Here is a 20,501-nt window from a genome sequence, read left to right on the forward strand (position 1 = left end):
GTGAGGAGACAGCAAGGGTTACCGGAAATTGGAGAATTCAATGTTTATGCCGCTAGGGTGCAGACTGCCCAGACTATGAGGTGCTGCTCCTCCAATTTCCGGTGGTGCTCACTCTGACCATGGAGGAGGCCCAGGACAGAGAGGTCGGATTTGGAATGGAAGGGGGAGTTGAAGTGCTGCGCCACCGTGAGTCAGGTTGGTTAATGCGGACCGAGCGGAGGTGTTCGGTGAAATGATCGCCAAGCCTATGCTTGGTCTCACCGATGTAGATCAGCTGACATCTAGAGCAATGGATGCAATAGATGAGGTTGGGAGGAGATGCAGGTGAACCTCTGTCACACCTGGAACCACTGCTTGGGTCCTTGAATGGAGTCGAGGGGGGAGGTAAAGCGACAAGTGTGGCATCTCTTGCGGTTGCAACGGAAAGTGCCCGGGGAGGGGGTGGTGCGGGGGGGAAGGGAAGAATTGACAAGGGAGTTACGGAGGGAGCGGTCTTTGCGGAAAGCAGATGGGGGGAGATGGGAAGATTTGGCGAGTGGTGGGGGTGGCGAAACTGACGGAGGATTACTTGTTGTATGTGACGGCTAGTGTGGTGAAAGGTGAGGACTAGGGGGACTTTGCCCTTGTTGCGAGTGGGGGGGATGGGGAGAGAGAGCAGTGTTGCGGGGTATGGAAGATTATTTATAGATTAATTAGCGCGCCAATTGCACCATCATGGAGATCTTGGGTGTCAATGGACATGTGTCATGGAATAGTTTTTGTGGAAATCAAATTCTGATTAGTTTTACGTCATCAATTTATTGTCTGGTACACCAGGGCCCAATGAAATTCCTTGTTTGATTGGAGGTCACGGAGTAAGCAGTATACATGGCAATAATAGATACAGATCATATTTTGATGAATGTAAAACAGCGTTTTCATCTGTAGTTCTTTGACATTTTCTCTTCCCATCTGGTCTAATCCACAAACGGATATCCCTTTTCCATACCGAAGACTTTGTTATTGTACTGACCTTATTCTAGTTTTGTTTTGACCTCAAGGTTTTTCATATTGTGTTCACTACTCTCAAAAAGCCCACCCAGCTTTAACTACTAGACCTGATCTACTTTATTACTCCTAGTTGAATCTACACACGACAGATGGCACAATGGGCTAAGTGTTCGGCTGGCAACCGGAAGGTAGCTGGTTCGAATCCCGCTTGGAGTGCATACTGTCGTTGTGTCCTTGGGCAAGACACTTCACCCACCTTTGCCTGTGTGTGTCCTTGGGCAAGACACTTCACCCACCTTTGCCTGTGTGTGTGGATGTAATTATGTGAAGCACTTTGGGGTCAATGCAAGTTGACTAAAAATGTGCTATATAAATAAAGAAATTTAATTTAATTTAATTTACTATTGTCCCTTCTGTTACATACACAAGAATGTGCAACTCGAGGAAAGACGTCTATGTACTGTGAATTGCATGAGCCACACTTCATCAAGTAATTTTGTACACTGTTTAGTTTAGTTTTTTAGTTTAGAGGTGGAAACAGGCTCTTCGGTCCAACGAGTCCGTGCCGACCAGCGCCGACCACACATTAACACTATCCTACACACACTAGGGACAATTTCCATTTTTATACCAAGCCAATTAACCTACAAACCTGCACGTCTATGGAGTGTGAGAGGAAACTGAAGCTCTCGGAGAAAACCCACGCGGTCACGGGGAGAAGTACAAACTCCTTACAGACAGCACCCGTAGTCAGGATTGTACCCAGGTCTCTGGAGCTATAAGGTAGCAACTCTACTGCTGAGCCACCATGGCAATAGATAATTGCATCATGATTATTTCATTTGGTTTCACCATTGAATACGGTAATTTTTGCTTTACATTGATCATTTGTGAATCCTCTAACATTTTGACAGAAAAATGCAAAAGTGTCCAATAACCAACTTTTTGTTTCACCCCATTGCATTAGAGTCATTGTGTGTGCAAGAGAGGATTTGCTGGTGATGGCATGATATGCTCGATAATTGATCCATGCGTAGAAGAGAATGGTGGATGCCACGTATTGGTAAAACAAAATCATATTAATGCATTGTTACTACATTGCTGTGGGCCGACCGGATTTTAGACTTTGAATTGGCGGTGCCCACTTGTGTAATATGTGCAAAAATAATTCCACTGTGCAGTTACATATGTGACAAATAAAGTCCTGGTGAACCATTGAACTATTGAGTTGAATTAAAGAAAGAGAGAGTCCATATTACACTCCTTCTGAAAAGAATTAGTCTATTATTGAGTAATCTCACTATTTATCAGTCAGCTAAGATCTGAGAAAAGGTCTCAAGAAGAGTTGCTGCATGGAAATAAAAGGTTGGGATTTAAAACACAGAATATTAGAACCTTGATCTGCCTAATTTCCATATGTGTTCAATAAAATTGGCCACTTGCGTAAAGTGTAATGTAATACCCTGCCATGAAAACTAATTGTTTCCATCTTCAGGCTGAATGTGAACCGACTAAGAATGGGAACCGGAAGTGTACCTGCCTTCAAGGCTATGCTGGAGATGGGATGATGTGCTTTGGGGATATATTAACAGTAAGTAGAATATAAATATATGCAACCTACACTATCCCTTTCAAAGCCTAAAATAATTGGTATTCCAAATCTTTTGGTCTCTTTTCTAGTTATTGTGTAATAGCCTCGCTTGTTTTGCCAAATTGACATTTTACTTTATTTATTTTAAAGGAGTTGGCATCAAGTGCGCACTTTTCAAGTTTCAATAACTGGCTCCAGGTATGTATGTAACCAAGTTACAAATAGTAATACAGCTTGAACTGATCTTAAACATATCTGCGTCGCTTCACAAAGTCCTGTGCTTCTGCAAATGTACTATTTCTTTGTCATGTATAGTATTAAATTGATTTGTCACCTTTTGGGAAGATCCTAAGAATTACTGAAAATTCCTAGGTGAAACAGCTTTCCAATCTGTGAATTGCTCTCATCCTTCACCTCCATTTGCCAAACGTTCCTGAGTCAACCAGAGGAAAGCTGTACATCCCAGTCCTGACGGTTTACAGAAGATAGTCAGCCATTATTACCTATACAATATCGCCTTTACCTCACACTCCGTGTGTGTTACTTGCACAAGCTAGATCCTGATGGAGCTGCAGAATAACAGCCATTGCAGTCTCCAGTAACTCAAAACATCAAACACACTTTTTAAAATGTAAGTCATGATGAATGGGTTGCTTCATTGCACAACAAGTCATAAGAATAAGAGGGCCGCACGGTGGCACAGCAGTAGAGTTGCTACCTTGCAGCGCCAGAGTCCTGGGTTCAATCCTGACTACGGATGCTGTCTATACGGAGTTTGTACATTCTCCCCAGGTGCACCAGTTTCCTCCCACACTCCAAAGATGTACAGGTTTGTAGGTTAATTGGCTTTGGTAAAAATGGTAAATTGTCCTTGGTAGGATAGTGTTAGTGTGTGGGGTTGCTGGTCTGTGGGCCAAAGTCATACAGTATGGATACAGTATGTTTCCATACTGTTTCTCTCAACTAAACTAAACTTAAATAAATATTTCATGGCTGTTAAAAGTTTATTTGGGAATTGGCCTGTTCGCTATAAAATTTCACAGTTTCACAAATATATATATGTTATGCATAAAATATATATCAGTATATAAATCAGGACAGTGATAATATTTGAACATATTAAGCAGGACAGAACGCCACAGGAGATCCTTCTTCCCTGAGGCTATCAAACTTTACAACTCCTCCCCCCTCTGTCATGGGGTAGACTGAGACTGACTCCTCTCCCCCCCCCCCCCCCCCCCCCCAATCTTTGCACATCCCCCAAGTCTTTCCACTTGTCACTTTAATTTCATGTTTCATGTGTTTTGTGTTTTTGTGACTGTTGGCAGATCAATTTCCCTCCTGATGAATAAAGTTCTATCGTATTGTATCATATTGTATCATATATGCATTATCATCTTGTTTACCTATTGTTTCCCTGCTGAGTTCAAGTCCAAGCAAGCAGCAGATAAATCGATTTATGTCGAACAGCTGCAGAACTTGCTGCATTCCATTTAGCGGTATACATAATTTTCAGCCCTTTGAATAAGCCATATTTACAGGGCAATCATCTTGTATTTTCCTACAATCTAGGATAGCGTGACTTGCTTAGGAGGATCACTGTGATTTGTTCGTCCTGATGCTGTTAAATTGGTGTAGAAGGACTGTTCAAGATTGATTGCCATGGTTATCCAACAACTCCATTAACAGATGAAATGTCACGGTGGCGCAGCGGTAGAGCTGCTGCCTCACAGCGAATGCAGCGCAGGTGACCTGGGTTCGATCCCGACTGTGGGTGCTGTGTGTATGGAGTTTGTACGTTCTCCCCGTGACCGCGTGGGTTGGCTCCGAGATCTTCGGTTTCCTCCCACACTCCAAAGACGTACAGGTTTGTAGGTTAATTGGCTTGGTAAATGTAAAAATAGTCCCTAGTGCGATAGTGTTAATGAGTGGGGCTCACTGGTCGGCGCATACCCTGTGGGCCGAAGGGCCTGTTTCCGCGCTGTATCTAAAAAACTAAAACTAATACAGAGATCTGTGAAATGATGCACGTTAGCAGGAAGAATGAGAGACATTATGGGCTAAATGGTGCAAATCGAAAGGGTATACAGGAAATGAAAGGCCTAAGTAGATATGTGCAAAACTGTGGCTGGACATGTTCAGAGAGTGGTAGCCATCCAGAGTTTCATAAACAGAATAGTAAATCAGGAAAGTCGCATTGAATCTTTATTTGAGCACCAAATATGTATTGCACACAATTCTGCTTATCCAACTGTAGAAAGGATGTGGACCTCATTGATAGGGACCACAAAAGATTTGATGGGAATTTTTTGTGAGATACTCCAGTTATAAGATTAGACTGGAGACAATAGTTGTTCTGCTTGGAGGAAAGAAGGATGAGAAGATATTTGGTAGAAATGTACAACAACGTGGCTGGTTTAGCCAAGTTAAGAGGAAGGAAGTTGTTCCCAATTTTGAATTATTCAGTACTCGAAGGCAAAGATTTACAATTTGAGTTATTAAGATACAAAGGAGATATAAGAAACGTTTTTTATTATGGAAGTATCGGTCACCTAGATCTCACTGCCCATGAGTTCACTGCAGTAAGAGACTCAATCAGGACTTTCAGATGGATAGGTGTTTGAAAGAGAGGCAATTATTAAGCTTTGGGGAAAGAGTGTTAGTATGGAACTAAACAAATTGCTCTACGATTGCTCGTTATGAAATCGCCTACTGTTCCATAAGAATTCTCTGATCCTATGATGTACATGTGGTCCATGTGGCCACCAGACCACTGGAGGTGGGCTTTATGGATCCTGTGTGGGAAGGAACTGCAGATGCTAGTTTAAACCAAAGATAGGCACAAAAAGCTGGAGTAACTCAGGCAGCATCTCTGGAGAGAAGGAAGGGTGACGTTTTGGGTCGAGACCCTTCTTCAGATGTCTCAACTCGAAACGCCACCCATTCCTTTTCTCCAGAGATGCTGCCTGTCCCGCTGAGTTACTCCAGATTTTGTGTCTACCTTCTGGATGGATCCTGGTCCCCTTTGGCCGTAAGTGTTAAATTCAATAGATGCTTGAGGTAAACCTCCAAACATCTGCCAACATTAAAGCATCCCCTGTTTGTTAAATTCTGTACATATTTGTATGCCTAACTTTATTTTAGCCATTAAAATAAAATCTGTTATGGTCTCCAGATTTACTATTTGTGAGCAAATTCTTGAAGGCTGAATTCTTGGTCAATCTCAGCGTTTAGTTGTAGTTACATTGTTACCCTGAGTGCCATCCATTGGTGTTGTTGATTGTTTTCTTGCAAGAAACTATTTCAGCAGTTTTTAACCCAAACCAAGCCCCTGACCGATAATTGTTATTCCTAATGTTTTCCCAAGAGGTTACAAGAAAGTGAGGGACATATCCTATAAATTAAATGCAGCACAAAACTTTCAGTCAGAGTCCAGGGTTACATTGGGTGAAATTATGGTCGGTTCATAAGGAACTAGAAACATAGAAACAGAAAATAGGTGCAGGAGTAGGTCATTCGGCGCTTCGAACCAGCACAGCCATTCAAAATGATCATGGCTGATCATCCAAAATCAGTGCCCTGTTCCTGCTTTTTGCCCATATCCCTTGATTCCATTAGCCCTAAGTGCTAAATCTAACTTTCTCTTGAAAACATCCAGTGAATTGGCATTCTGTGGCAGAAAATTCCACAGATTCACAACTCTCTGGGTGAAAAAGTGTTTCCTCATCTCAGTCCTAAATGGCCTACCCCTTATTCTTAAATGTGGCCGCTGGTTCTGGACTCACCCAACATCAGGAACATTTTCCTGCATCTAGCCTGTCCAATCCCGTAAGAATTGTCTATGTTTCTATAAGATATCCTCTCATCCTTCTAAATTCCAGTGAATCCAAGCCCAGTCGACCCATTCTTTCATCATATGTCAGTCTTGCCATCCTGAGAATTAACCTGGTGAACCTACGCTGCACTCCCTCAGTGTAGGTCCACAGAAAATGTCTTTGCAGCTGAGCATGGGGAAGGTAAGAATTATTTGAGTGAAAGTCAAGGCATAGGAATTGACCTTTGCTTTTGTGGATGAGATTTTGTAGGCTGAATCATTTGCCATTTTATTGCTGAAACAGAAATCCGGGGACAATGTGGAGATCCCGGCAGGAGCTAATGTCACAGTTCTCGTACCTTCAGAAGCAGCCATAGAAGACATGGATAAGGCTACACTAGAAAACTGGGAACAACAGGAGTATCTACCAATGATAGTCAAGTAAGCCATCTTTGCAAAAAGTGCCAAATTATTTAGTTTTGAAAATTCCTTTGCTTGCTTTCCTTAATAAGTTCATCCAATGAGTGATTGACAGATCAGGTTGAAATTATTTTAATGTCCAACTTGACATCTTATTCAAGATCAGGGAAATTAGAACAATCTAGGATGAGAGAGCGTCTGTTCTACAGTCTAGATCAAAGCAACACATCTTATTCTATACTAATCCACTGGAGAAAGTAATGCATAATTAAGCTGGAAGGACATACAACTTCAAGTGCTTCAAGATTGCATCACCAGTAATCAATTCCATGTGAAATTATAACTGTACATTTACAATTATAACCACTTATAAATTATAACTGCAAAATTGGAACAGACACTTCCTTGATTTGTACTCAGATACACACAAAATAACATTCCAAGTTCTGAATCTTTCACCTCTTACCATCCAAAATTGGACCTTCCATGACAAAAGAACCACTGTTGAACAGATTCAGGAGCAAAACCTGCCGAAGATCCTCAATGAGACATGAATGAAAGGGTTTTATTCTGACTGCTGGATTGCGTACAGATTTGCCAGCTTCCCTTTGCAGTGATTGGGGAATTGCAAAATTATTATTATTTGGGTCCTGAATGATTCCAGTTTTCTCCATGTACCTCAGTGCCATCAGCCATCCCTGCCTTCGTCATCATCCAAGCACCTTGTGGTGATATGGAGCAATCAAGGGGAGTGCCCTCGTGCATAAAATCTTTTCATAATTCATGCCCCTCAAGCTTTTCCTCCTCTCTATGGCAATATTTGGTGTATCTGGTCTAGAGGCTGATGTGAGGGCAAGTCCTTTAATAAGGTCTAAAGATCTTCCCACTGAAGAGTGGGAATAATGCAACAGTTGCAATTTTTCCATGCAACAAGTAACATGCAACAAGCAGCCACCATGCAGCAAGAGACACACCTCCTCTTTGAAGATAGAAAGTATATTGGAGATGTTATTTTAACGGTTACAAACTAACAATGGCATTTCGTGCAGTGATATTTTAGTGCACCTACATTCATTTTCTAGGCAATGGTGCTACATGTTCAGGTTGAATCAAGTTGTGGTATTTGCTTCTGCTCATTTTGTGATTGATTGATTTTAATACACGCTACTTTTTCTCATTTTGTATATTTTTAAGTTTTTTTTTAAATATATAAAGCAATGGCTAAATTACAGTCTAACAGTTTTCTCAATCGAGAGCTAATGCTGGCTATCCTGGAAAAATCTGGCGTTCCATGATTTACGGAAGAATTAAATTCCAGACAAAAATTTGTTTAAGCAAAAATATTAAAATGAAGAAACAATTTCCTTTGTTCTGTTTGTATTCCAGAGCTCAATATTCTCTGCCAAACAACACTTAAAAATGCAACACATTTCTGAAATCATAAAATTATCATTTTATTTAGCAATTAAATCTCAAATTATAACAAACATCATGCATCCATTCACCAAGCCCACCAAGTAAGATCTATAAGATGTTGAAGGATGCTGTCAAGTGGACATATAACATTGTTGAATTAAGGGTCACTGTCTCTTGGTAAGAGCTTGCCATTGAAGGCAGGGATATGATGCCATTTTTTTCTTTTGAATGGCAGTGAATTTTTGGAGAGACAATATACAGCAGTTGTGCTGCTGGTTGAGCCGCTGCTTCACAGTGCATCAGACCTGGGTTTGATCTTTACATCGGGTGCTGTCTGCGAGGAGTTTGCACGTTCTTCCTATGACTGTTCTGCTTCCTCCAGGCGCTCCGTTTCCTTCCCACTTACCAAAGATGTGCAGGTTTGAAAGACAATTAACCTCTAAAAATTGCCCCTAATGTGTACAGAGTGGAGGCAAAAGTGGGATAATATAAAATGGTGAATGGGTGATCAATGGTTGGCATGGACATGGTGGGCCATAGGGCCTGTTTCTATGCTGTTGCTTTCTAGCATTCAAACTGCTGGAGGAACACAGCATGTGATGCAGCTTCAACCCGAAACGTCACCCATTCCTTCTTTCCAGAGATGCTGCCTGTCCCACTGAGTTACTCCAGCATTTTGTGCCTACTTTCGATCCAAACCAGCAACTGCAGTTCCTTCCTACACATTTTGTCCGCTCCAAGTGAAGAGGGGTTGGTTGAAAGCAAGGGTTATTTGAAGTTAGATAAATCAATAATCCTACTGCTGGAAATTGGAGGAACAGCACCTCATATTTTGCTTGGACGGCTTACAACCCAGCAATATGAATATTGATTTCTCTAACTTCAAGCAACCTTCGCTTTCCCTCGCTCTCTGTCCCTCCCCCACCCTAGTTCTTCTACCACTGTCCTGATTGAATTTACTGTTTGTATGTCTCGTTGTCACCTTCCCCTCACCCAACAATGAATCATTCCACGTTTCCCCCTCGTCTGCGTTGATCTGTCGTTTTCACACCTTGCCCTTCCATAACTCTAATCTCCCTCTCCCCTGGCTCTCCGTCTGAAGAAGGGTCTCAACCCAAAGCGTCACCCATTCCTTCTCTCCAGAGATGCTGCCTGTCCCGCTGAGTTACTCCAGCATTTTGTGTCTATCTTGGATTATGAGCCACATGTGCAGAGGTAGCAAAGTAGCTGTAGGTGGCGAAAGTCAGGAGGTTTCCAGGACATCTGCAAGAAGTGAGATCTGCCTTGTTAATACATGAAGAATGACTATCACAGAAACTGAGTTTGTGTCAACAGCTCAACTCATGGGCTTGGGATGCAAAAGACTATTGTTGGACTTGACCTAATATCACACAAGTCAACTGCCCCAGGACCACCTGGACGATGACTCCATCTGTTCATGTGCAGTAGAAATGAAGATATATTTTAGTGTTGCATTTGATACCAAAATGATTGGAAAAAATAACTTCAAACTAAATATATTAAGAATAACATATATTACTTAAATATGACTAAAATGTTCAGTACCATCACAGATACTGAGCTCCCCGCCATGGAAGAGATCTCCAGGAGTCCTTGCCTTAAAAAGGCAGCCCACATTATCTGAGACCGTCACAACCCTGGCCACACTCTAATTTCACTCCTGCCATCGGGAAGAAGGTATGGAGGAGCCTCGATAGAAACATAGAAAAATAGGTGCAGGACTAGGCCATTCGGCCCCGAGCCAGCACCGCCATTCAATATGATCATGGCTGATCATCTAAAATCAGTAACCCCGTTCCTGCTTTTTTCCCCATATCCCTTGATTCCTTTAACCCTAAGAGCTAAATCTAACCCCCCCTTGTAAACATCCAGTGAATTGATATCCCTTGTTAGCCACGGTGGAGCCGCCTTCCCTGTTTTGTTGTAACTTACTGTAACATCCAGGTCTCAATGGATTTTGGTTGAATAAAACCGGCAATTAAATAAATCTGCCAAAACTGTTACAATTAACTTGCTTTACTGTCTTTACATAAAAAGAATGCTGGTGCAAAACTTTAGTTACCAGCCAGTTATGGCAAATGGATTAACAAAGGCTCAGTCAAGAATTTTAAGTCACTTCTCAAACTGATGCTGATACCTGCTTGAATTAATTATTTTCAATCTTTGAACATATAATATCCTTTTAGAAAACTGCCTGTGCAGTAAAGACATGTTCTAAACAATCGATTCACTGTTCAAAAATAAATAGGCCTGTTCATGCAACCAATTAATTGACATAAGCACCTGCATAGTTATAGCACTCATACCGCTCTCTAACTCTTACACTCATTCACACATTTAAAATCAAATTGTCCTTGACAAGCCATTTAGCATTTGCTGCTAAAATTTGTGGATTAGTGATGTATACATTTTGAGTAAACTGTTAAATGCTTTATACATTTTAATGTGCATAACATTTCTGAGCAGGAGTTTGCATCCATTATTATATGAAACATAAAACAATCAGTTGCAGTTATGTGATATAACCTAATTAAATAATAGCTATGTACATAATTCAACAGCAATAATTCACAGTGACAAAATTAATATTTCAGTTATAGAGCTACAGAGCTCTCCAGCATAGAAATAGGCCTTTCAGCCCAATTCATCCCTGTAACCAAAGTTGTCTATTGCCACTTGCTTGCACCTGACTAGTATTCCTCCAAACCTTTCCTATCTAGGTCTTTTAAATGTCATTATTTTACCCATCATTGACACTTCCTCTGGAAGCTTGTTCCATGTGTCATAAATCAATCTCCTCTCATCTTAAATCTATATACCTTATCCATGCCCCTGTAGAAGTCATCCCGCTACCTCCTACTTTCCAAGGGAAAATAAAAAAGCATTCCAGTCACTCCTTATAACTCAAACCCTCCAGACCCAGTAACATCCTCGTACATCTATGTTGCACCCTTTCCAGTTTAAGAACTTCCTTCCTGTCCCATTGAGACCAGAACGTGCACAGTCGTCCAGATGTGGCCTGACCAACATCTTGTACAGCTGTAACGTAATGTCCCAACTCCTGTACTCAATACCCTGACCGATGAAGGCAAGCGTGTCAAATGCCTTCTACACCACCCTGTCCACCTGTATTGCTACCTTCAAGGTACTATGTCCCAAGACTCCTCAGTCTATCCAGCACCCTACCATTTACTGCTCTGGTTTGTACTATAAAAATACAGCAGCTTGCATTTTGTGCTCATTAACTCTATTTCAATTCTTAATTGAAGAAATTGAATTGAACAGAGTTGCATTGAAAGATACAGCATTGAAATAGAGCCTTTGACCCACTGAGTCCACGCCGACCAGCGGTCACCCACACACTAATTCTATCCTACACACTAGGGACATTTTACAGAAGCCAATTAACCTACAAACCTACACATCTTGGAATGTGGGAGGAAACCGAAGAACCCAGAGAAAACCCATGTGGTCTCAGGGAGAACGTACAAACTCTGTGCAGACAGCACCCATAGTCAGGATCAAACTCGCGGCTCTGGTGCTGTAAGGCAGCAACTCTACCGCTGCACCACTGACAGCCACCCACACTGCCCAAATTGAATTGAATTGAATACCTTTATTGTCATTCAGACCTTACGGTCTGAACGAAATTTCGTGCCTGCAGTCATACATACAATCATACAATAATAAACACAAATTAACATCCACCACAGTGTATCCTCCAAGCACCTCCTCACTGTGGTGGAGGCAAAAATCTTAGGGTTACTGTCTCTTCCCTCCTCTTCTCCCTCTGCGCTGAGGCGATTCCCCACCGGGCGATGGCACAAACAGTCCCGCGGCTCACCGAACCCCGCGAACGGGCCGGTTCAAACACCGCGGCCCGGGGTGGTCGAAGCTGCCGCCCTCCAGTCCAGCGGACACAGCCGCTGGCCCGCGGCTGAACCCAGGACTCAGGTCGCCGCCGCCAGAACGCCGTCCCAGCCACCGGAGCACCGTTCCAGCCCCGAGCCGGATCGCCCTCACGTGAGTGCCGCTCCTCCCTCGAGCTGGGCCACTCCAACGTGAGTGCCGCTCCTCCCTCGAGCTGGGCCACTCCGACGGGAGTGCCGTTCCACCTCGAGCTGGGCCACTCCGACGGGAGTGCCGTTCCACCTCGAGCTGGGCCACTCCGACGGGAGTGCCGTTCCACCTCGAGCTGGGCCACTCCGATGGGAGTGCCGTTCCTCCCTTGAGCTGGGCCACTCCGACGGGAGTGCCGTTCCACCTCGGGCTGGGCCACTCCGACGTGAGTGCCGTTCCACCTCGAGCTGGGCCACTCCAACGGGAGCGTCACAGCCCCTCACGAGAGAGTCTCAGCCCCTCGTCAGGCCGCCCTCACGGGAGCGAGCCCAGGGCGAGTCCTGACAGGCTCTGCCTCCAGAGCCTCGAGGTCGCCAGCTCCACCATTAGGCCACAGCGCAGACGGAGGCAGAGAAGGGGGATACGACAAAAAGTCGTATTCTCCCGAAGGGAGAGACAGCAAGCCCCGTTTCAACACCCCACCCCCCCCCCCCCCACATAAACACAGCTTAAAAACCAAAAACGTAACTACACAAAACGAAAAAAACAACACAAAAAAGTAAAGACAAACGGACTGCAGGCGAGCGGCAGCCGTTCCCAGCGCCGCCACTTCCGGTTGAATTTAGGCTGAATGTAATAATAAAGACACACAATAAACATAAAGAGCATAAGACACAATCTAGTAGTTTTGTTTTTAATTAAAAAGTGAATTTATAGTGTTAATTACTTGTAAATATTTTGTTGGTGTGTTGGGCTATTTAAACCAATTTTTCCAGTTGTGCCTCAGAAGGAGAAAACAAACCGCACAAGAAAATTTGCAACTGCTGTAATTCTAGTACTTGGTACCTCCAGGTCACATTTTATTATGGGTGGACATACCGTCGAGGACTTAAAAGAATATGAAGGACATAACTTATCAACTATGAATATATTTATCAGGTTACCAATCAAGAATGAGAATGGGGTGAGTAGATGATCTTTGAATTTCATGTTTAATGTGTATTGTAGTTTGAAAATTATTTTCTCAAAATACAAAAGTGTATTATCCAGCCACACCATCTCCATCCCTGACCTCCCCAGCTCTCTGTGTTATGCTTTGATCATTTAAATCTTATTAGAACGACTTTCAGAGTTCATGCATCATGAGTTCATAAGTTCATGTGATAGGAGCAGATTTAGGCCATTTGGTATATCAAGTCCACTCCACCATTTAATCATGGCTGATCTATCTCTCCCTCTCAACCCCATTCTCCTGCCTTCTCCCCATAACCCCTGACACCCGTACTAATCAAGAATCCATCCATCTCTGCCTTAAAAATATCCATTGACTTGGCCTTCACACCCTTCTGTGGTATTGAATTCCACAGATTCACCACCCTCTGGCTAATGGAATTCCTCCTCATCTCCTTCCTAAAGGAACATCCTTTAATTCTGAGGCCATGACCTCTGGTCCTAGACTCTCCCACCAGTGGTAACATCCACTCCACTTTCACTCTATCCAAGCCTTTCACTATTCGATAAGTTTCAATGAGGTACCCCCTCATCCTTCTAAACTCCAGAGGGCACAGGCCCAGCGCCATCAAACACTCATCATATGTTAACCCAATCATTCCTGGGACCATTCCCGTAAACCTCCTCTGGACCCTCTCCAGCTTCAGCACATCCTTCCTCAGAAATGGTGAGTGTGACGGAGCTTGGAATCTGATCCGAATGATGTGTTTTTAGAGTTATACAGCACGGAAACAGGCCCTTCGGCCCAACTCGTCAATGCCGACCAAGATGCCCCATCTAAACTAATCTCATTTACCTGCATTTGACATAGATCTCAAAAACTTTCCTGTCTATGAACCTGTCCAGTCTCTTTTAAAAACTTATCGGGAACATTCCACTGGGTGGCATGACTATTCACATGGCATGCATTTTGACCATCATTTTGTATGTCCTCATATATTTCTAGTGATCCCCATAGCAGTATTGAATAGACCAGCAGTTCACAGTGTCAATTAATTTTAAAACTTTACAGGATTCATTTTAGTGAATATAGTCAGTGGTTTCACTTGCACTAACTGAAGCTCTAATTTGCTCAGTTCAAGCAAAAATTATAATGTTTCTGATCTACATTGGTTGATTTTCATTAACAACACAAACGTTACCACCAGGAGTTAAGGTTGAAGTGTAACATTAATGAACAAGACAACTGGGATTATACAGTAAGTTTAAGTGAGGTAACAGAGAGATGTTATTTAAAAACATATTTTAATCTTTATTTTTAATCTTCCTCTCCTTGCAATTTTCTGAGCACTACTTTTTGCCAAGAAACTGTCAGGAAATGTTCCCACGATACTTCCTAGTTCCTGACATGGGTCAACCCCTGTCTCCTACTGTTAACAAGTTTACAAGTATTCCTGAATGATAAAATTGCGGTAAGAAGGAATTTCTATAGGGCAGTGCAGTACATTATCAAATGGTAAACAATTCCACAGATGTTTACCTTTATATTTTTTGCTGAAAGAGGATTTGCCATCTATATGGGCAACTTGGAACGTAGAAGTGATAAATGTTGGAATCTAATCATAATAATGCTCATTTAATTGGCATATTCCACTGGCTGATATGACTATGGAGTTTAGATTTTGCTTTGTTATTACCTTCTCCTAGCGAACAATGATCTATTCTACATTTTCCTTGATCTATAACTCTTTTGATGTCTTGTTTCATACTTTACCCTTCCTTATCTCTGTGATTCCCTCTCCCTTGACTCTCTGTCTGAGGAAGGGTCTTGACCCGAAATGTCACCCATTCCTTCTATCCAGAGATGCTGCCTGTCCCGCTGAGTTACTCCAGCATTTTGTGTCTATCAAGGAATTACAGATGCTGGTTTACAGCAATAGAAGGCACAAAGTGCTGGAGTAACTTAGCATCTCTGGAGATCATGGGTGGATACCAATTTGGGTCAGGACTTGATTACTTTCCCTATTGTGGTTGCATGCATTTTAATCATCATTTTGCAGTTACTCAAACATTTATATCAATCCTGATAGTTAAATATGGAATATTTTGCAAATATTCTATATTCAAATTTTGCAAATATTCCATATTCCAGAATATGGAATATTCTGCAGGTCACAATGTAAAGTGGTTTTAAATGTTGCAGGATTTATTTCTGAGAATGTGGTGAGCAGTTTCATTGCCCTCATAAAGTCTTTTTGCAAGCAATGAGCTCCTTGAGCTTTTTTTTAATCCTTGTGCCAGAAGCCCTCATTAATCACTGCTGCCTATAACAGTCATCAATTGCAGGTCTTTCACATCCAGGAGTAAGCAGCCGTAACTCACCATCACTATTTGTTAGCAATTCTTTGGAGTAAAGTCGTGAAAATTAATTCCTTTTTTTTTGTTATTCTTGAAACAAGAAATGCCTCAATTTCCAGGAAGCCTGCTCCCCTGGTGGAAACTGATCCAAGTAGAATTCCTGACTGTCCGCTCTGAAGAGGACAATCCCACTCTGAACTGTGTGGAGATTTGAATGATGAGGTGCACCACCAGAGGTTGCAAGGATAATTTAGTGGCACTCAGTCGAGAGCAGCTTTTGCAGTCCACAACAGTCCCACACGAGTCTCTCCTGGGGCGACGACTGAAGTGCCCCTTGAGCAGCACAAATCAACCCTTTGGGAGAGTTAAGGGAATGTGGTCCCATTGTCTCTCTCTGCCTCCGTAGGTGTCTTGCTCTCATCTCCTTCTCCTCTGTTTTGACCTCATTCTGCTCCATCCTATCTGATCTTGTCCAATACACATAAAATAAAAACTTACCCTACCGACTACAGCATGGCATATGTTTGTCAAGTGGAAGAACGTTACAAATTGTTCATGGACATTATAACAGTGCTGCAAAATAGGTAACGTTTCTTACCCAAAATGGACCAGACCTGGCCCTGCTCCTTGGCATTAAAACTTTGAAATAATTCTCCAGTGCAGCTCCTTTTTAAATCAAAACAGCCCTTTAAGAGCTCCAGGCTCACCAGATACACTGCCTCGGCTTGCAGATTGCTTTCCTTTTCTGCCCCATGTGAGTTGGGTTTGCAGAGCATGATGAATTTACCACATCAAATCATTCAAAGCCAATTGTGTTGGCAAAATGTAGCTGAGTGCAAGTAGCATCTAAATTACATCAGCCCTGTGATGTGAATGGATCGGACATGAACCCTTCAGATAACAGATCCAGAAATGCAATAGAACAGTGCAACACAGGAACAGGCCCTTTGCCCCACAATGCTCATGCCGAACGTGATGCCAAGTTAAACTAATCTCCTCTGCCTGCATGAGATCCATATCCTTCATTCCCCGCATATCCATGTGCCTATCTAAAAACCTCTAAAACACCACTTTCCCATCTGCTGCCATCACCGCACCTGACTGTGTGTTCCAGGCACTTACTACTTACTGTGTAAAAATAACATGCCCCACACATCTCCTTTTAACTTTCCTACTCTGACCTTAAAGCTCTGTCCTCCAGTCTTTGACATTTCCACCATGATCATGATCATATTGAATGTCATATGAAGGGTCAAATGGCCTACTCATGAACCTATTTTCTATGTTTCTAAATCCTTTTATCAGTTGCCCAACAGACTCTGATGTTCCAGAGAAAATTATCCAAATGTGTCCAATCTTGCAGCAAATACTGTCTTATCCACTCAGCATCCTGATAAACCTCTTCTGCATTGATGAAAGCAAGCATATACAATGTGTGGCCTCTACCACTCTGTCTATTTGTGTTGCCACTTTCAGGAAGCAACAGTATGTACTTGGACCCAAAGATCCCTCAGTACATCAAAGCTGTTAACAGTTTTGTCATTTCCCTTTACATTTGACCTCCCAAAGTGTAACACGTCATCCTTGCCCAGATTATACTCGAGCTGCCATTTCTCCGCCCACATCCATAAATTATATACAGACAACTGTATCTTATGGCAGGGTTTTTCCGCTGTCCGCAAAATGTTTGCAAATTAAATAACTAATCCGTCTACATTTTTGTCCAAGGTGTGTGTGTGTGTGTGTGTGTGTGTGTGTGTGTGTGTGTGTGTGTGTGTGTGTGTGTGTGTGTGTGTGTGTGTGTGTGTGTGTGTGTGTGTGTGTGTGTGTGTGTGTGTGTGTGTGTGTGTGTGTGTGTGTGTGTGTGAAAATCATGCTTGACTAATTTTCAGGAATGTTTTGAGGATGTGACAAGTAAAATGGATGAAGGGGAGCCAATGGATGTATGTATCTAGACCTTTGATAAGGTCCCGCACGGGAGACTGGTGACAAAAATTAGAGCATATGGCATTGGGGGTAGGGTGTTGACATGGATAGAACATTGGTTGGCAGACCGGAAGCAAAGAGTAGGAGTGAACGGGTCCTTTTCAGAATGGCAGGCAGTGGCGAGTGGAGTGCCACAAGGCTCGGTGTTGGGGCCGCAACTGTTTACCATATATATTAATGATTTGGACGAGGGAATTAGGAGCAACACTAGTAAGTTTGCGGATGACACAAAGCTGGGTGGCAGTGTGAACTGTGAAGAGGATGTTAGGAGGTTGCAGGGTGACCTGGACAGATTGAGTGAGTGGGCAGATGCGTGGCAGATGCAGTATAATATAGATAAATGTGAGGTTATCCACTTTGGTGGCAAAAACAAGGGGGCAGTTGATTATCTCAATGGGGTTAGGTTAGGTAAGGGGGAGGTACAGAGAGACCTGGGTGTCTTTGTACATCGGTCACTGAAAGTTGGCGTGCAGGTACAGCAGGCAGTGAAGAAAGTTAATGGAATGTTGGCCTTCATAACAAGAGGATTTCAGTATAGGAGTAGAGAGGTTCTTCTGCAGTCGTATAGGGCTCTGGTGAGACCACATCTGGAGTATTGTGTGCAGTTTTGGTCTCCTAATTTGAGGAAGGACATCCTTGTGATTAAGGCAGTGCAGCGTAGGTTCACGAGATTGACCCCTGGGATGGCGGGACTGTCATATGAGGAAATATTTGAAAGACTAGGCTTGTATTCACTGGAGTTTAATTGGATGAGGGGGGGGGGGTCTTATAGAAACATATAAAATTATAAAAGGACTGGACAAGCTAGATGCAGGAAAAATGTTCCCAATGTTGGGCGAGTCCAGAACCAGGGGCCACAGTCTTAGAATAAAGGGGAGGCCATTTAAGACTGAGGTGAGAAAAAACTTTTTCACCCAGAGTTGTGAATTTGTGGAATTCCTTGCCACAGAGCGCAGTGGAGGCCAAGTCACTGGATGGATTTAAGAGAGAGTTAGATAGAGCTCTAGGGGCAAGTGAAATCATGGGATATGGGAAGAAGGCAGGCACGGGTTATTGATTGGGGACGATCAGCCATGATCACAATGAATGGCGGTGCTGGCTCAAAAGGCCGAATGGCCTCCTCCTGGACTGATTTTAGATTAGATAGATTAGATTAGATTCCTTTATTGTCATTCAGACCTTTCGGTCTGAACGAAATTATGTGGCCTGCAGTCATACACAGAACCAATAAAAACAAAACCTACAATAAACACGGAAATTAAACATCCACCACAGTGAGTTCACCAAGCACATCCTCACTGTGATGGAGGCAAAGTCTTTAGTCTCCGTCTCTTCCCTCCTTGTTCTCCCTCTGCGCTGAGGCGATTGATCCAGGCCGAAGATGCCGCTCTCCAGTCCAGCGGACCTCCGTGGTGATGTCGCCGCCGCCGAAAGCCGGAACGCCGTCTCCGCTCCGAGACGGCCCGCCACAGCATCAGCCGCCCCAGCTCCAGGCCGCCGCCCCAGCTCCAGGCCGCCGCCCCAGCTCCGGGTCCCGCAGTCTCCGCTCCGGGCCGCCTATGTTTCTATGAATTTCTTTAGTCAGAGGGTGGGGAATCTGTGGAATTATTGGCCATAGAAAGCTATGGAGGCCAATCAGTGGATATATTTAAGGCAGAGATAGAAACATGGTAAAATAGAAGCAGGAGTAGGCCATTCTGCCCTTTGAGCCAGCACCACCATTCAATATGATCATGACTGATCATTTAAATCAGTACCCCATTCCTGCCTTTTCCCCATATCCCTTGATTTATTTAGCCCTAAGAGCTAAATCTCCCTCTTGAAAACATCCAGTGAATTTGGCCTCCACAGCCTTCTGTGGCAGAGCCTTCCACAGATTCACAACTCTCTGGGTGAAAAAATGTTTCCTTATCTCAGTCCTAAATGGCCTACCCCTGGTTCTGGACTCGCCCAACATCGGGAACATTTTTCCTGAATCTAGCCTGTCCAATCATTTAAGAATTTTTTTTGTTTTTATAAGTATTTACTTTCCTTCTTAAACCAAGAACATCACCTACTCTCCAAATTAAAACTATTCGAGAATAACAGATTTTATATTTTCCTAATTTTTGTGTTGGAAAGGATATAATTGTTAACTTTGATGTGATTTACCTTTTGTGAATTACAAAAAGAGTTGAAATATTGATTTGTTTTTTCTCAGAGTCTAACCATTCGTGGGGCAAGAATTGTAATGCCTGATATCGCAGCGGTGAACGGCTACATCCACATAATTGATCAGGTACATTCTCTGCCCGTGAAGTTATATATATAGGAGAAATTGCATATTAATCTCAAAGCACAACTTCTTAAATCATCTGTCTAGTAGAGCTTGGGAGTGCTTCTGACGGAAAATCACAAAAATGATTTGCAGTGATGGATGGCTATCTTCAGAGAATTGCGGTGTTTCATAGAATATCTCAGAACACTTTTCCAAGAGGATACGATTCAAGATTGGGAGACAGCTGAGAGATGTTGTGTTTCACCACAGGGGGATGTGGCACTCCTCACTCCAGTACACTGTCAACATTCTTTTGCAACTAAACACAGAATTACTCCTTTTGGACAGTTTCAATTTCTCAGAAAAAATACAAAACTAATTAAAGCCAGCTTAACAGAGCTGCATTGGACAACGCTGGGCCCAGTGACTTTTCAGAACTGTCACATTTAGCCCTATAGAAATCATCTGTCAACGAGGAATGGAAGGTTTGCATTTTCCGCCTCCTTGTATATGGTGTTGGCGCCTTGGATGCAGTTTTCTCTCACTTCATCCGATTCAGCTTCAAAATATATTTTCCTCTAGGGAAAGGGAAATTGGAAGTGGAGAAAAATATATTTTTCTACTTTCGTTCTTCAGTG

General features: G+C 42.9%; 1 protein-coding gene across 2 annotated transcripts in view; it reads left to right on the plus strand.

The window, feature by feature from the left end:
* The window catches only part of stab1 (stabilin 1), a 245,543-nt gene that overhangs the window by 121,380 nt on the left and 103,662 nt on the right, over positions 1 to 20,501 (plus strand). For both annotated transcript variants that reach the window (XM_033037289.1, XM_033037290.1), the window contains exons 26-31: positions 1,958 to 2,053; positions 2,486 to 2,581; positions 2,732 to 2,779; positions 6,700 to 6,836; positions 13,164 to 13,275; positions 19,807 to 19,884. In XM_033037289.1, coding sequence (XP_032893180.1) covers positions 1,958 to 2,053; positions 2,486 to 2,581; positions 2,732 to 2,779; positions 6,700 to 6,836; positions 13,164 to 13,275; positions 19,807 to 19,884 — 567 coding nt within the window. The remainder of the gene's footprint in view (positions 1 to 1,957; positions 2,054 to 2,485; positions 2,582 to 2,731; positions 2,780 to 6,699; positions 6,837 to 13,163; positions 13,276 to 19,806; positions 19,885 to 20,501) is intronic.

Source organism: Amblyraja radiata, chromosome 18, assembly GCF_010909765.2.
Source record: "Amblyraja radiata isolate CabotCenter1 chromosome 18, sAmbRad1.1.pri, whole genome shotgun sequence".
NCBI lineage: Eukaryota > Metazoa > Chordata > Chondrichthyes > Rajiformes > Rajidae > Amblyraja > Amblyraja radiata.